Source organism: Chiroxiphia lanceolata, chromosome 20, assembly GCF_009829145.1.
Source record: "Chiroxiphia lanceolata isolate bChiLan1 chromosome 20, bChiLan1.pri, whole genome shotgun sequence".
NCBI lineage: Eukaryota > Metazoa > Chordata > Aves > Passeriformes > Pipridae > Chiroxiphia > Chiroxiphia lanceolata.
Genome location: NC_045656.1, coordinates 6,889,432 through 6,903,191, shown reverse-complemented (window position 1 = coordinate 6,903,191; position 13,760 = coordinate 6,889,432). Strand labels below are relative to the sequence as shown.

General features: G+C 42.3%; 1 protein-coding gene across 1 annotated transcript; it reads right to left on the bottom strand.

Moving 5' to 3' along the window:
* Nucleotides 1–1,874: 1,874 nt before the first annotated feature.
* LOC116796591 (solute carrier family 13 member 2-like) lies at nucleotides 1,875–13,747 on the bottom strand. Its single transcript, XM_032707314.1, has 12 exons — nucleotides 13,563–13,747; nucleotides 10,738–10,866; nucleotides 10,238–10,374; nucleotides 9,028–9,203; nucleotides 8,019–8,199; nucleotides 7,671–7,793; nucleotides 6,558–6,776; nucleotides 6,378–6,460; nucleotides 5,689–5,810; nucleotides 3,973–4,134; nucleotides 2,921–3,058; nucleotides 1,875–2,186 (listed from the first exon to the last, which is right to left on the bottom strand). The coding sequence occupies exons 1-12, from the start codon at nucleotides 13,662–13,664 to the stop codon at nucleotides 2,055–2,057; spliced, it is 1,704 nt and encodes a 567-aa protein (XP_032563205.1). The 5' UTR covers nucleotides 13,665–13,747; the 3' UTR covers nucleotides 1,875–2,054.
* Nucleotides 13,748–13,760: the final 13 nt, after the last annotated feature.

Below are 13,760 nucleotides of genomic sequence, written 5' to 3'. Positions count from 1 at the left end.
TTTCCCTTCCCTTTTCCCCTTCCCTTTTTCCCTTCCCTTTTTCCCTTCCCTTTTCCCCTTCCCTTTTCCCCTTCCCTTTTTCCCTTCCCTTTTTTCCTTCCCTTTTCCCCTTCCCTTTTCCCCTTCCCTTTTCCCCTTCCCTTTTTCCCTTCCCTTTTTCCCTTCCCAAACCTTCCCTTCCCAAACCTTCCCAAACCTTCCCTTCCCTTTTTCCCTCCCCTCCCCTCCCCTCCCCTCCCCTCCCCTCCCCTCCCCTCCCCTCCCCTCTTCCTCCAGCTTTTCACTCATATTTTTTCTGGAAGTTGGACATTTGTACACCCCTTCAGTAACTTGCACTGCAGATATTCTCTGGTAAGTCTCTAACCTTTCTGCACTCATCCATGCTAATGAACATGGAACAACCAGCATTAATGGGTTGGCCCCATGACACTTGGTGCTACTTGATGTCTCTCTTCTTTCTTCTTGAGATTGGCATAAAGATTGCACCTGTGCTCCTTGCAGGTACTTACACACACCACAGCCTCTGAATAATGTAGACTAATAGAAAAGACTTCAAAGAATCATAACACAGTTTTAAAGGGCTGGAAGGAGAGGCTGATGGGAAATGTTATAAGAATTCCACCTTTCCTGCTTAGCTAAGCAGCAATTTAGAAGGACATGTAAACTCTGTGCAAGTGTTTCAAAGAAAACAAAAAGCAAACAAAAGCTGTGCACGCTGCCCTGGTGCTGCAGACAAAGAGAGAAGAAGGGAGAGGCTCCCAGAAAATCATCTGCTTGGCTTTGTCATTTTTAGGCCCTCAGACACAGGGTGAGCAGGCTAATGAAAATATTTAGGGAGATTTGGATGTTATTTGATAGAGGTAAATGCCAAGGGAAAGGAGAGTGGTTTAGCAGTGACCTGAACAAGTCATTATGTGTTTGAAATCAATTATAGCCAGGAGCTCATTAGCAACAGAGAATAAATGCCTGTCCTGTGTGTGCTGTGGATATTCTCTTGGATCCCTATCATACATCAAAACCCTGTCTGTCAAAGCCACTGAAGGGTTAATAACAGACTGTTCTTTCCAGGGCAGTGATTTCCTGGAGCAACTGGCCAGTGAAACCATCAGTGCAAGAGGGATCAGTGACCAGCAGGCACCAGAATTGTCTGGAGAGCTGGAACTGGAAAGAAACTACTGCAGGTCAGTGAATTCTGACATTTTGTAAGTGAAATGTACGCTGCACTATATCCTTGTCTCCTAATATTCAGGACTGAGAAAGAAAGAAGAAAGGTTTTGAAGAGCACACACTCATTTAGGGTGAAATTCCCTCATGTTTAGTCTGATGGGACCAGTATGGGGATGCCACCAGAGTGGGACTTCTGAAAAGCAACATTCTTTGTGCAAAATTTAGGCAGGCAGCAGCAGAGCAAAGATTTCAGTGCAAACCTCAGGGGCACATGTTGAATAACTGCTCTGCCTGAACCCAACCTCAGTTATGGTGCATTTTACATTCATAACAAGGGGACTGCAAATATATGTATTTCAAAAATAGAAGGGGCTGACAGTATGTGATTTGTCTGTAATGCTGTCAATGCCCATAACAGTATATAATAGTCATGTACAGTTTGAACATATACACATATACAGGTGTTTCTTGTGACAATACATGCATGAAATCAGGAACACAGAGTCTCTCTCCTTCTTTATACATATCAATATATATACATCTCTCTTCTTTCTTGCTGCAGATTTCAAACTTTACAGGTGGGGTGGAAAAGCACTTGGGGAAAATACCCCTGCAGTGACAAAAATTCTAAAGGTTCCTGGGACAGCTGAAAAGCCAAAAGGTTACCTCATCTTACTGCTGGGGTGACAAAATTGACAGATAAACAGCACAGTTAAACAATTTTATTGTTGTTATCAACAGAACAGTTTTACTTGAGGGTGGATTGCCCTTTTCCACAGAACAGACCTGTTTCTATACCACTGCCTTGGCAAAGCTGGCGAGGAGGGCAGTCCTGCTCTCACTGCAGCTCTAACAGGAACAGTCACTGCTCCCTTTGCCTCTCCACCTCATGGGCACTTGCCTGTCTTGTTTGCCCAAGTTGGGAAAAATTGCAGCTGGAGGAAAGATGAGGTCCAGGTATTCATGGAAAGAGTTATTGTCAGAACTCCCAGAATGTTGAGTACAAATCCAGCTTTGGCCTAGAATTATAAAAAAAGAAGCACTGTTAGTTGAACTGAGCACTTTCCTTTCTTGCTGGTTGGGATTGTTTGTATTGACAGATTCTCTTTGGCCTTTTTTTACAAGTCCATCAAATTATTTTTAGCTGGTTTTCTTCACAAATATAATTTGTCCTGGGGGAAAATGAGTTTCCATTGGATAAAACTCCTTAACTAGAAGTCCTGAAATCCTTTGAACTCACTCATGTAGAACTTTCTCTTCTGACCTGGCATTTATCCCTAATGTTACTTTGAAATTCTTCTTGGATCACTTGCAAGTTAGAAAAGTTATCAAGAGACATGGCATCTGTGTCCATCTGTCTTTAACACAGGGATTTCTCAGGGCATCAGGGCAGCCCAGTGAGATGTGCCAGACTGTCCCCTATCCCTGCAGAAGGACTGCCCAGATGACAGGGCTCTTTGACACCTCTATGCTCTACATGTGGGCTTTTCAAGCACTATGACATTGCTGTTTCTCATTGGCAGCTCTTCTTGGAACATCTTCAAGAGGCCTTGGCTGTTCTTTAAAACCTCAATAGCACCTTTCTGAGGCTCTGAGTGTGACCCTTTATTAATGCACTCGTGTGTCTTCCTTCCATTTTACATCAGCCCAGCACAGTGAGATTTCTAACACTCTCATCAGAAGGACCAGTATTAGAAAAAGGAAAGACCAAATCTAGAGGTGAAAATTGTGACAAGAACATGATTTTGCTCACCATATCAATAACCTTGAGTTGTCCATAGGAGAAGACAATGGCATTGGGAGGAGTGGCCACAGGGAGCATGAACGCCAGTGATGCAGAAAGTGTGCAGGGCAGCATGACATAGAGTGGGTTGAGGCAAATGGCTTCAGCCTGTGCAGGAGGAGAGAGCAAAGAAGCTGGTTTTGATACCCAAAACTGCAGAGAAACCTTTTGTCAGAAAACTGATTGTATTTGTCCCTGTCAGAAACCTCGTTCTTCATCAAACACTGCAGCCACTCAGGTTTTGGTGCTGCTTTAGACACTTTTAGTCCATGTCTTTATGCAACAAATGCAAGAATTGATTTTGTGGTCAGGGCTTTGTGTTCCTGATGCTTGCATTCACCTCTAAACCCTGGGAAAAAAGTGTAGAGTGGCTTCAAACTGGTTAAGAACAAAATGAAATTATCAGAGGAGACAGGGCAGCCTAAGCTCTGCGGGTGAGTGGATCAGTTCAAGGGTTTGCTGGAGTGTGTGACCTATGCCAAAAGATTGTGGAGGAGCTTATTGCATTTTTTGTCTGGAACCAGCTTTTCACGGTGCAGAACTATGTGTACCCCAGCAACAGGAATCTCCAGTGGAAATGCAAAAAGTCTGAATTAGGTCATGCTATCACCCTCAGAGACTTCTGGAAGGCCAGTGGTCGGAGTGAAATACAGTAATGGAATGTTGCAGGGAAGCAAATGCTGCTGCTGTCTCCATGCAGAACAAATTGGAAAAAACAAGTACAGCTGGCAGTGACCTCATGGGGTTGTTTAGGCCAGAAGGCAAAGTCTAATATGCCAATGGATTTAATCCCTTCACTCTTCCCCAGCAATGGTTTTAGAAGGGTTGAACTAAGCACAGTGTATTTATACAGAGATATATTCACACAGATATACATTTGTGTAAGTCTTGAGTCCCTGTTTGGACACACAAACCAGTGCTTGGCTATGGCAACCAGTTAATTTTGTCAATTGAGCAGATGTATGCTTGGAGAGGAGTTGAAAACTGTTCTTATAGGAACATTTTGAAATGCTGGAACCTACCATTGAAGCCACAATAGGGAGGAAGAGGGTGGTGGTGGCCACGTTGCTGGTGCACTCAGTGAAAGTGGCAACGAGGAGACACACTAGGAAAGCAATTGCTGAGTGAGGGACGTGCTGCAGAGGGGTCAGTTTGGTACCTAACCATGTAGAGAGACCAGATTTCTGTAACAAAAAAAAATAGAGGGCTGTCAGGATAGTAGGCTGGAGAGGAAATAACCACATTGCAGTCCAGTTACAGTTCTCATGTCAATTCGACCTTCCCTTGTCATGGCAGTTCTCATACAAACTGCTCTCTGCAGAGAAACATGTAGGAGCCAATGTTCATAGAGAGGATCATTTGTTAGGTTACCTAGAAATAAACCTGCTTTCTCTTCCAAAGAATTTGAAAGAAGAAGATACTAAATTTTGGTGCATTATTGATAGCTCAGATCATTAGTTGTACATGATTAATATTTCGGGCACTTTTTAATGTAAACAAAGGTCTTTGAAATAATTTTCTAAAATGCTTTCATATATCTTAGCAGATGTTTTAGTGATTTAATGTGATTCCATCACATTGTCTGAGATCTTGATAATTATCTTAAGCTTTTCACACCCTCCATTCTTCTCAGTCACTGGAAAGTCCCAACATCGTCCCTGTCATTCTGGGCCTTCTACTGCAGTTTTTTTGTATTTGATGACTTATTCTAGAATAAATTATTCTAATTTCTTAAATCTTTCCTTTAACAAGCATGTTTCCCATTTTTACTGCCTTCCTCTAAACTTTCTTCATACAGCCATGTATTGTTGAAGACTGATAACCAAAACTGAATAAATTACTGTAACTGAGGACCTAGTCCTGAGAGAAGGATTATATTTTACACGTCTTATGTATGATCAGCCTGCCTATAGTTTCCAGTTGTTTGCTTTTTTCTCAGTAGTAATATTAAAACACTGACAAGAATAAGGTGTATGAGCAACTTTAAAACTCAACCTGTTGTTTCCACATCTTACATTTCTGATACTTGATTATTTCCTCCTGTTTCCCAAACTGAGCTTCATCCTTGTTTTCTAGAAACACTTTTACAGTTAATTTTGATCTTTGAATTCTAAACTAGTATTCCAGGCACTTGAAGCCTTTTCCAGTTTTTTTTTATTGTCTGTATGCTTCATAACTGTATTTATCATCATTTACCATCACTCAAATAGTTACTGAAAAATAATGTGTAGCACTGGACTCCTGGCAGATTCCTGCAGAAGTACAGCAGCACATCCTTTCAGTCTGATGATTTTATCTGCTCCTGAAGTTTCTCTAGCAAGCTCTAAATTTGTCTTCTAGCAGTTTAATTTAAATCCTATTTCCATAAGTCATTCGTTTGAGACAGTTTAGAGACCCATCCTGGGTACCTTATCTCCTCACGCTTGCCACATCAATTAATATTTATTTAAAGAACCTTTAACGTGTTGAGGTAGTTTCTTAATCATCCACTTCTTCAGAAACACAGTTAATCATGTTGTCCTGATTGGTAGTACCATCCCATTGCACAGCTAACAATAAGGATTTGGTCTAATCACAGGACTCCTCCTAAGGATGGTGAGGTCTGTCCCACTGCCAGAGGCTGAGGAAAGGCACGTTTGATGCTCCCAGTGTGCCCTCTTGTGTCCTGGGACAGCATGAAGAGCAAGGTGGAAAACAACCAGGAAGACACAGATCCCAGGTAAGCCAAGGAATGTTACCTCACTGCCTTTGGCTAAGGCAAAACCACCTCCCAGCAGAAACACAATACTCCACGGCATTTTCTGGTGAACTGTTTTCCAGTCCAGGAGAGGTGGAGGTGCTTGGAACTTTGACTTGCCATCTGAAATCCAAAAAGATTTTGTAAGCCATATTACATTCTCCAAAGAAAGGAGAACTTCTTGGTGGGACATGAGTTTAGTCTGAATATCAGGAAACCCTTCTGTCAGCAAGATCTGGAATTACCTCCCAAAGCAAATGCTAAAAGCCTCACCAACAAAGGTTTTAAAACTTGACCTGCAAAACCACTAATGAATGATCTGCAGCTGCTTCCAAAAGCACAGTACGATTTAGGGAAGGGTGAGCAAAAAGTGTGGCAAGATATCTGCAGAACTGTGTGTGTTTCTATTGTTTTCTCTCCTGAAGATTTCAGCCTCAGAAGCTTTTACACATGTGTATAGTAGAGGCAGGAACATTGCTGGGATAAGAGTTTCCTACTTGGTTAAATAATGAGAAGCAGAGAACTTTTATGGGATACGTGCCTTGCCTAACCTAAACAGAAGCTGTAGCTATGCAGGAAGAGCAGTTTGAAATCTTATTTAATATTTGAAAATTCCTTTGTAAACCTCAAACATGAAACTTCTCATGTACCTATTTTGGCAGTAGATTTTTGGTGCTTCAGTAAACTCACCTGTTTTTGCATTGGAAAAACCAGAAGGGATGATGAACAACAAAATTGCAACGAACATGGCAACTGTACCATCAGTGACATACCTGCAACAGATCAATCAGATATTTAGTCAGCTATGTTTTCATTTTTATAAAATACAGCATATTTAATTTTATTCAAAATGAGGAGTAATGGTAGTACCTTTTTTTTTTGTTGAAAAGATTTGTTGCCCAGCCTGTAGTAAAACCAGGATCTCTCGTAAACCAGAGCACTACCAGGAGTATGAAGAGGGACAAAACTGCTATTTCTGCAAATGTCATCCTGCCCAACTTCTTGCTCTCTTCCTGGATGACAGCATAGGCCTCATTCTCCTTAGTCTTGTCTGCGGCAGTTGCAGCACAACCAAAATTCTCCTTAAAACTAGAAGAAAATGGACAAGAAATATCAGAGACATTTGCCAGATAGCCTCAGCTAAGAATTCAAATTTTAGACTCAGTCATAATATCTTTTAGATATGTGACTATTATATATTTAATGTCAATAATCATAGCATCGGCAACCGCGCTGGGTACTAACTGCATTGTACCATGGCTTGCCAAGGTGATCAGAAGGAAGCTTCCTGCCCCTAAAAGCTCATGATTTAAATACAAAAAGAATTGTGCTATCTGAGCACATGGGGAAAAATAGTGTAGAATCACAGAATGGTTTGGGTTGGAAGGGGCCTTGAAGACCATCTCATTCCAACCCCCTGCCAAGGGCAGGGATCCCTTCCACTAGAGCAGGACAAGGTCAGTGTGACTGACAAGGCTATATGATCACTAGGAAGTAAAGAGTTGCCAAGCTTTTTAAAATGACAGAAAATGAGAATTTTAAAGGAGAAATTTGAAGATGAAAATACCATTTCAGGTATTACAGCACTCTTGCTATGTAAAACAAGGGAGGTTGGGGATAATAAAAACTTGATAGGCTAAGTATTAAACAGGTAGGTAATGTAAGCTGGGTATTGGGGGTGATTAGCATTGGAAATAATAGCACAAGACTAATCCCCTAGGTCTGAAGCAACTCTTGTCATAAAGGCATTTCCTGCTTTGAAGCACAGTAATCACTTGGGACATGACAACAATGCCACAGAACAGGTCATATGCTGTTAGAACTTCCTATTTGCATCTACAGAGTGTGTTTATCTGGGATTTGATCAGATTCCTCAGAGAAAAAGGTGCAGTATTTTAACAGACAAAGGATCACTTGTGCAATGAGTCCTTGATCACAGGCCCATGCCCATCAGCTGGACTGCAGAGGGTGAAGGGTACTCACTTAAAGCCCAAGTACAGTATCTGTAGCCAAATCCATGCCAAAACCAGTAACAAAATCATGGTGGGGAAGGCAAAGGAGAACCAGGAGACAAAGGTGATGACACCACCATTATTAGGATAGAGCCTGTAAAATGCAGGTAGCTGTTAGCATCCATAATTCCACATTCTCTTCTGTATTTACTTAATGAATTAGAACAGGGGAGCTACTGTGAGGCCCATTAAGGAAGAGAAGCTCACTTCCCAGCAAAGTTACCCAACTGATATTTTTTTCCTCTGTGCTGCCTGGAAGTCAGTTGTACAGGATGATGCAATTTAGTGGGTTTGTAATCCCACATTCAACCAGACTTACTCTTCAACTTGTCCTTGCAGTACCAGATTTGGTCCTGTCCCGGTCAGTGTTGCAATTCCTCCAATACTGGCTGCATAACAAATAGAGAGAGACATTCCCTTGCAGAGTTTCAAGTGTTTCTGCTCTAGCAGAGCTTCATTTCCCTTTTTGTCTTCCTCGATCGTCAGCACATGAGCATTACCTGGATCCCAAGGAACAAAAGAGATGCAGAAGCTTGGTTGGACAGGAAAAGATATTGTGCCTGCACAGCTCAGTATTTCAAGGCTAGGACACAATGGACTCAAAGCTGAAGGAACTAAATTTCCCCTTTTCAAGACTGACATTGTTAATTTTTTGATCTTCTCCCATTTTGCTGACACTTCTTGGAGAACTAGGGTGATGTCTGAACTGCACATAGAGGGGAGAAAGGTAAGAATTCAGGGGGTTACAAGAGAACCAGAGGAGCTGGGCTGAAGGCAACTTGTTCTGTACCAGCATCTGACTGCTGGCACTGGGACTTACAGAAACACTGGAGTCATCTCAAACATGAGGAGAGGGTAAGACAGCTGGTAAAGAGATAGTGTTGCTTGATTGTGTAGCTTTGGATTAGAAAGATCATTTTAATCCCTACCCTTCTGGCCTGAAATAGGCCAGAATTTTTCCTGTGGGAATTCCATATTATCTGATCCGTTCCACAGGAGGCAAGAATTGAACTAAGACAAAGATACAGAAAAATATCAAGCCTCATGGAAAGGCTTCAGCCAATGGAGAATGCATTCCTGTTCTTTGTTTATTGATTATTTATCATCTCTTTGTATCTTTTGATCTATTTCCAGCTACAGTCTAGTCAGTAGATCTTATGGTGGTTTTGTGTGGCTCATGGAAGAGCCTCATCAATGCTGTGTAATGCAGTCAGGGTGCTTGAGGTGTGTTCCTCTTTTAGAATTTACTGTCAAGTCTTATGACAGTGAAGAAGGCATCAGGTCATCCTCCATCACCCCAAAGAGAAAGCTGCCCAGAACCCACTCACCTTTCCCCTCTGGAGTTGACCCTTCCTGCACTTCACCAGCACCACTGGACTGCAGTTCTGACTGGTGCAGCTGTTCCAGCACTGCCTGTGCTATGGGGACCATCATGGCAGTGGTGGCCGTGTTGCTGATCCACATTGACAGGAAGGCAGTCACGACCATGAATCCCATGAGAAGTCTGGAACGAGAAGGTTTGGAAAAGCTGGATCAGAACTCAGCACTGCAATGCTCTGTTTTTGTTGCAAAGATTCAACTACAAATGCTGGGTTTGGAACATGCTCGGCAATTCCCACCCAGCACTTCCTCTTACCCTGGTCTACTTTGGGAGTGAAATGGTGAGATTTTACATTCATTTTTTTTTTTCAATTTCAACCAATTTTTTATATTCTTATGACCAGGAAAGTGAAACCTGGTAGCTTGGAGCCAACAATTTACCTAGTCAGGTCCTGCTTATTCTGCATGCTTCCAAGGAAGACATGCCACCTCAATAACACATGTTAATGCATTATAATATATTTTAAAGAGGAATTGGAAGCTGAACTTGATCCCAAGTGGCAATCAGTTGAAGCCATAAGGATGAGTATCTCTATTTTTCTGTAATTTTATCCCATCTCTATTATTTAGGATTCTCTTCTTACTCATCTAAAATTCTAATCCTCCTTTCAGTATTACTCTGTGATTTGCCTCCAAATTATTCCTTAGATGAGATGTAGATTATATATGAGATGGAAAGGGGTTTATCTTGTATGCATTTTTATTCTATTGCTTTGTAATTTCCTTCAGGAGTCCCTCTTGTTAGGAGCTAAGACAGATTAAATAGGGTGCTGTAGCCTCTGCATAGCTTAGAGTTCTAGTGTGGAAAACACTTGTTGTTTTGCAAACAAGTATCCTCATGTTTTCTCTTCTCTTGGCAATCAGTGTAGCAGGCAGAGAGTCCATGTTTTCTGTGTTTCATCTGTGGTCTTTCCTGACTGTCTGAAGCTGTGTCTTACTACCATTGACTCTCTTGTTGCTATTTCTCCACCTAAAACCATTTGGAATTCCAAAAAGGCACACCAGGTCTGTAACACTTCACGGGATCCCCATCTGCAAGGTTAGCTCAGGCACTAACTCCCTTGGACTGCAGGAAAGCATTTGTAGGCTGTGATTTGCAGATTCACATATGTCACATAAAGTCCTTTATCCCATGGTGTTTTCATGACTGTTACTCACAGGGCTGGTCTGACACCAGTGAGAAGCAAGACCCGCAGAGCCATACGCCTGTGTAGGTGCCAATTCTCAATGGCAATGGCCACCAGTAGTCCCCCAACAAAAAGCATATTGGTGTTCTTTAAATATTCCCGACAGACCTGTAATGTGGAACAAGGGAGAGAAAATAGTGAGAAGAAGCCAAGAGAGAAGGCATTTTCTGAGGGAGGTTGTTCCAAAACCATTAGCACAGAGTAACTGTGGGTTGCATCTGAACAGTGAATTTGATTTCAGATTAGCAGCTCCACCCAGAGCTCACTGTGGGCTTGTGCAAGTTCTATTCCGTGAAGAAGACAGCCAGTTTACTGTGTAACAGCAGTGGAATAGTAAAAGTAGTATTAGTAATACTACTGATACTAATTATTGTTCTTACTATTGTTATTGTTAATGTTAATATTATTATTTTCTGAGAAATAAGAGAAGCTGGCCTATTAATACATAACGTATGATGTAAAATCTCTTACTGTGTTTGCATCCATGATATTCATTAGTGGGAAAAACAGGATGGGCAGGAGAGCTGTGACAGCCAATGGCAGGGCTTCTGTGCACCAGAAAACTGCCATCACTATGATAACATAACCACATCTGGCCTCCTGGGGGACAAGAGGGGGAGAGGAGACATGATCAGAACACTCCACCTTCCAGAAGGCAATGGCACATATTGGCATTCATTGGCTTATACAGGGATTAGAGGAAAGCAGACAGGTTGGAGAAGGAGATCTGAAAAGATTCATGAAGAGATGAAAATATTCCTTTTTGAGCCTTATTTTTGAGTGCGAGCAGTAAGAACCTTAATTATCCATCCCGTCAAGCACTGAAAGAAATTTTTCATTTTGATGATCCTTTTTATCCATTTTTGTTCTTAAAAGACATCAATGAGTGCCTTTTGAGAGACCCTAGCAGGGCTTTGGGACATATCTCATAGGCACAGTGTTATTGGCTTCCATCCTGCTGTGAAAAGGCTCTTGGTAAAAGTGGGAAAAAGGCTTTTCACAGTGTCAGTTTTCCTGTAAGGACATTTGTCTGTCTTTAAGCTAAAATTAGCATTGTTTGCTCTCAATTATGATAGTTTGGTGTCCAGTGCTATGTCATTATAGGGCAGGTAAATAGCTCAACAGAATAGAAAAATATGAAATTCCATCCTGTGAGAGAGTAATTTTCAAAGAGGAACTGAGCCAAGACTGCTTGATCCAGATCTCTTTTACCTTCAGGAACTCTTTTGCCTATGGAAAGTGTACTGAAACAAAAGGTACTTTTTCTGTTTTTCCTGCTAGTAATCTTTTAAGTAATAGTTTAAACTATTTTATTTGCATAGTGAGGGAATAAGAGGCCACGCCTGAACAGTTACCACATTGCACCTCCAGCCAGTGCCACTCTATCATTCACGCTCGCAGTCCTCCGGTCAGAGCTCCAAAGTCTCTGATAACACTCAGAGCTGTGAGGAAGAAAGAGCTTTGGGACAGGCAGGGAAGAGTTAGTGAAGTGCAGAAGGAAGCTTGGAGAAGGAGACTCTAAACTGGGAGTCAGCAGGGATCAGGAGACAGGCAACAGGCAGAGAGCAGAGGAAAGAGCTACGACTGGACGTCCAAAGAGCAGTGACAGGAGAGGTAGATTGGGACGAGTTATTTCAAGATCCTGGGGCTGTAATAAGAGACCTGAAGGCCAGAGATGAGATATTTCTCTATGAAGAGATGGGGAGTGTGAGAAACATGCCAGAGTGAAGAAGCAGCAGAAGGCTGGCAGGCTGCTGGCTCACAGAGCTCTGTTTAAATGGTCAATGATCAATGTCCCAGATCAGGGATCAAAATGATCAATGTCTCACTACTGCAGCTGCTTGTACTTAACTTTTTCTGAAGGTACCCTAAGCAAGGTGTCTTCAAAACTTCATTTTAAATTTAAAATCCTTGTTTGGGAAGATTCTTACAGAAATATGCTAAACCAAGAGTGAAATACATAGTATTTTTCCTTATGTGTCAGAATGCCTTGTCCCTCTGACCAGGGAAAATGCCTCTTCTACATGGCAGTGACAACAAGGAAAAAGAAGATGTGGACTGGATACTGTTAGAAAATCAGAAGGGGGATTAAAATTGAACCTTAGATTGGAACTTAGGTTCACACCTAAGTGTGAATCTTCAGCATAGAAAGTCCTTTGCTAAATCAGTCAGATACAAAGCAAAAGTCACAAATCACGTCACTGAATGTTCTTTTAGAAGATGCAATCACAGATGTATCTGTTCATCCATCATTGCTTTTATACTGCCCCACTATCTGTAGGTGTCTGATCAGGGAAAGAAAAAACCAAAAGAGATCTTCAAGCAACAAATGAAGGTTCTCTGAGAAAGAATCTGTGCGGTCTGCGCTCTGTCACTTACAAGGAGCATCTCCGAGATGTGGAATTCAAAAAGTCCTTCCCTTGGTAGGCACCGTCAGAGGCAGAGCAAGAGGCAAAACGAGTACCGAGATGATGATGAGGTATTTCCTGAAGGCCAGGATCACCTCCCGGGCTCCAGCCATGGCTCCGGAGCTATCCCAGTGCTGAAAGGCCGTTGACCCACTGTCAACGGGCGCCGTCAAACACCGCCCGCCCCCGCCATCCCCCCGCCCGCGGCCAAGCCCCCGCCGCTCCTGGCCACCGTGTCCCTGGGGCTGCAGAGCCCGCTCGCCACCCTGTGCTGAAAGGGGCTCTTAAACATTGTCTGCTAAACCGTGTCTATTCCAAATTGAGTTGGGGTTTATTGATGTGAATAGGTTTGGGCGGTTTTTTTTTTTTGGGGGTTTTTTTGGGTTTGTTTTTTTTTTTTTTTTTAGGTTTTAATTTTTTTTCTAACATTTCGATAGAAAGCAACTCGTAAAGAATTAGCTTTAGCCTGAGGTAGTTCTGCACCCTGTGTGTGCTTCCTGGTGTTTTTGCCGAACTTGCTAAAAGTTTCCTAACCTTGGATAAGAAATAGAACTTTTTGTAAGTAAGGAGGATTGGAATAAGAACAGGAAAAAAAAAAAGAAAAGAAAAGAAAAAAGGAAAAAAGTCAAAGAAGATGGGCATTGGACACTGTTAGAAAATCTGAAGGGGGATTAAAACTGGACCTTAGATTGTAACTTGGATTCACACCTATAATCTTCAGCATAGAAAGTCCTTTGCTAAACCAGTCAGATGCAAAGCAAAAGTCACAAATCGCATGTCACTGAGTGTTCTTCAAGAAGACTGATGGTCTGTTCACTGTGTCACTTACAAGGAGCAGCTCCGAGATGTGGAGATTCGGCTTTTAAACAGGATTCAAAAAGTCCTTACCTTGGTAGGCACCGCCAGAGGCAGAGCGAGAGGCAAAACGAGTACCGTGACGATGATGAGGTATTTCCTGAAGGCCAGGATCACCTCCAAGATGCCAGCCATGGCTCCGGAGCTATCCCAGTGCTGAAAGGCCTGGGATCTGCCGCTGGAGGCAACGGACACGGCCGTTCACCCGCCGCCAACCGCCCCCCGCGATCC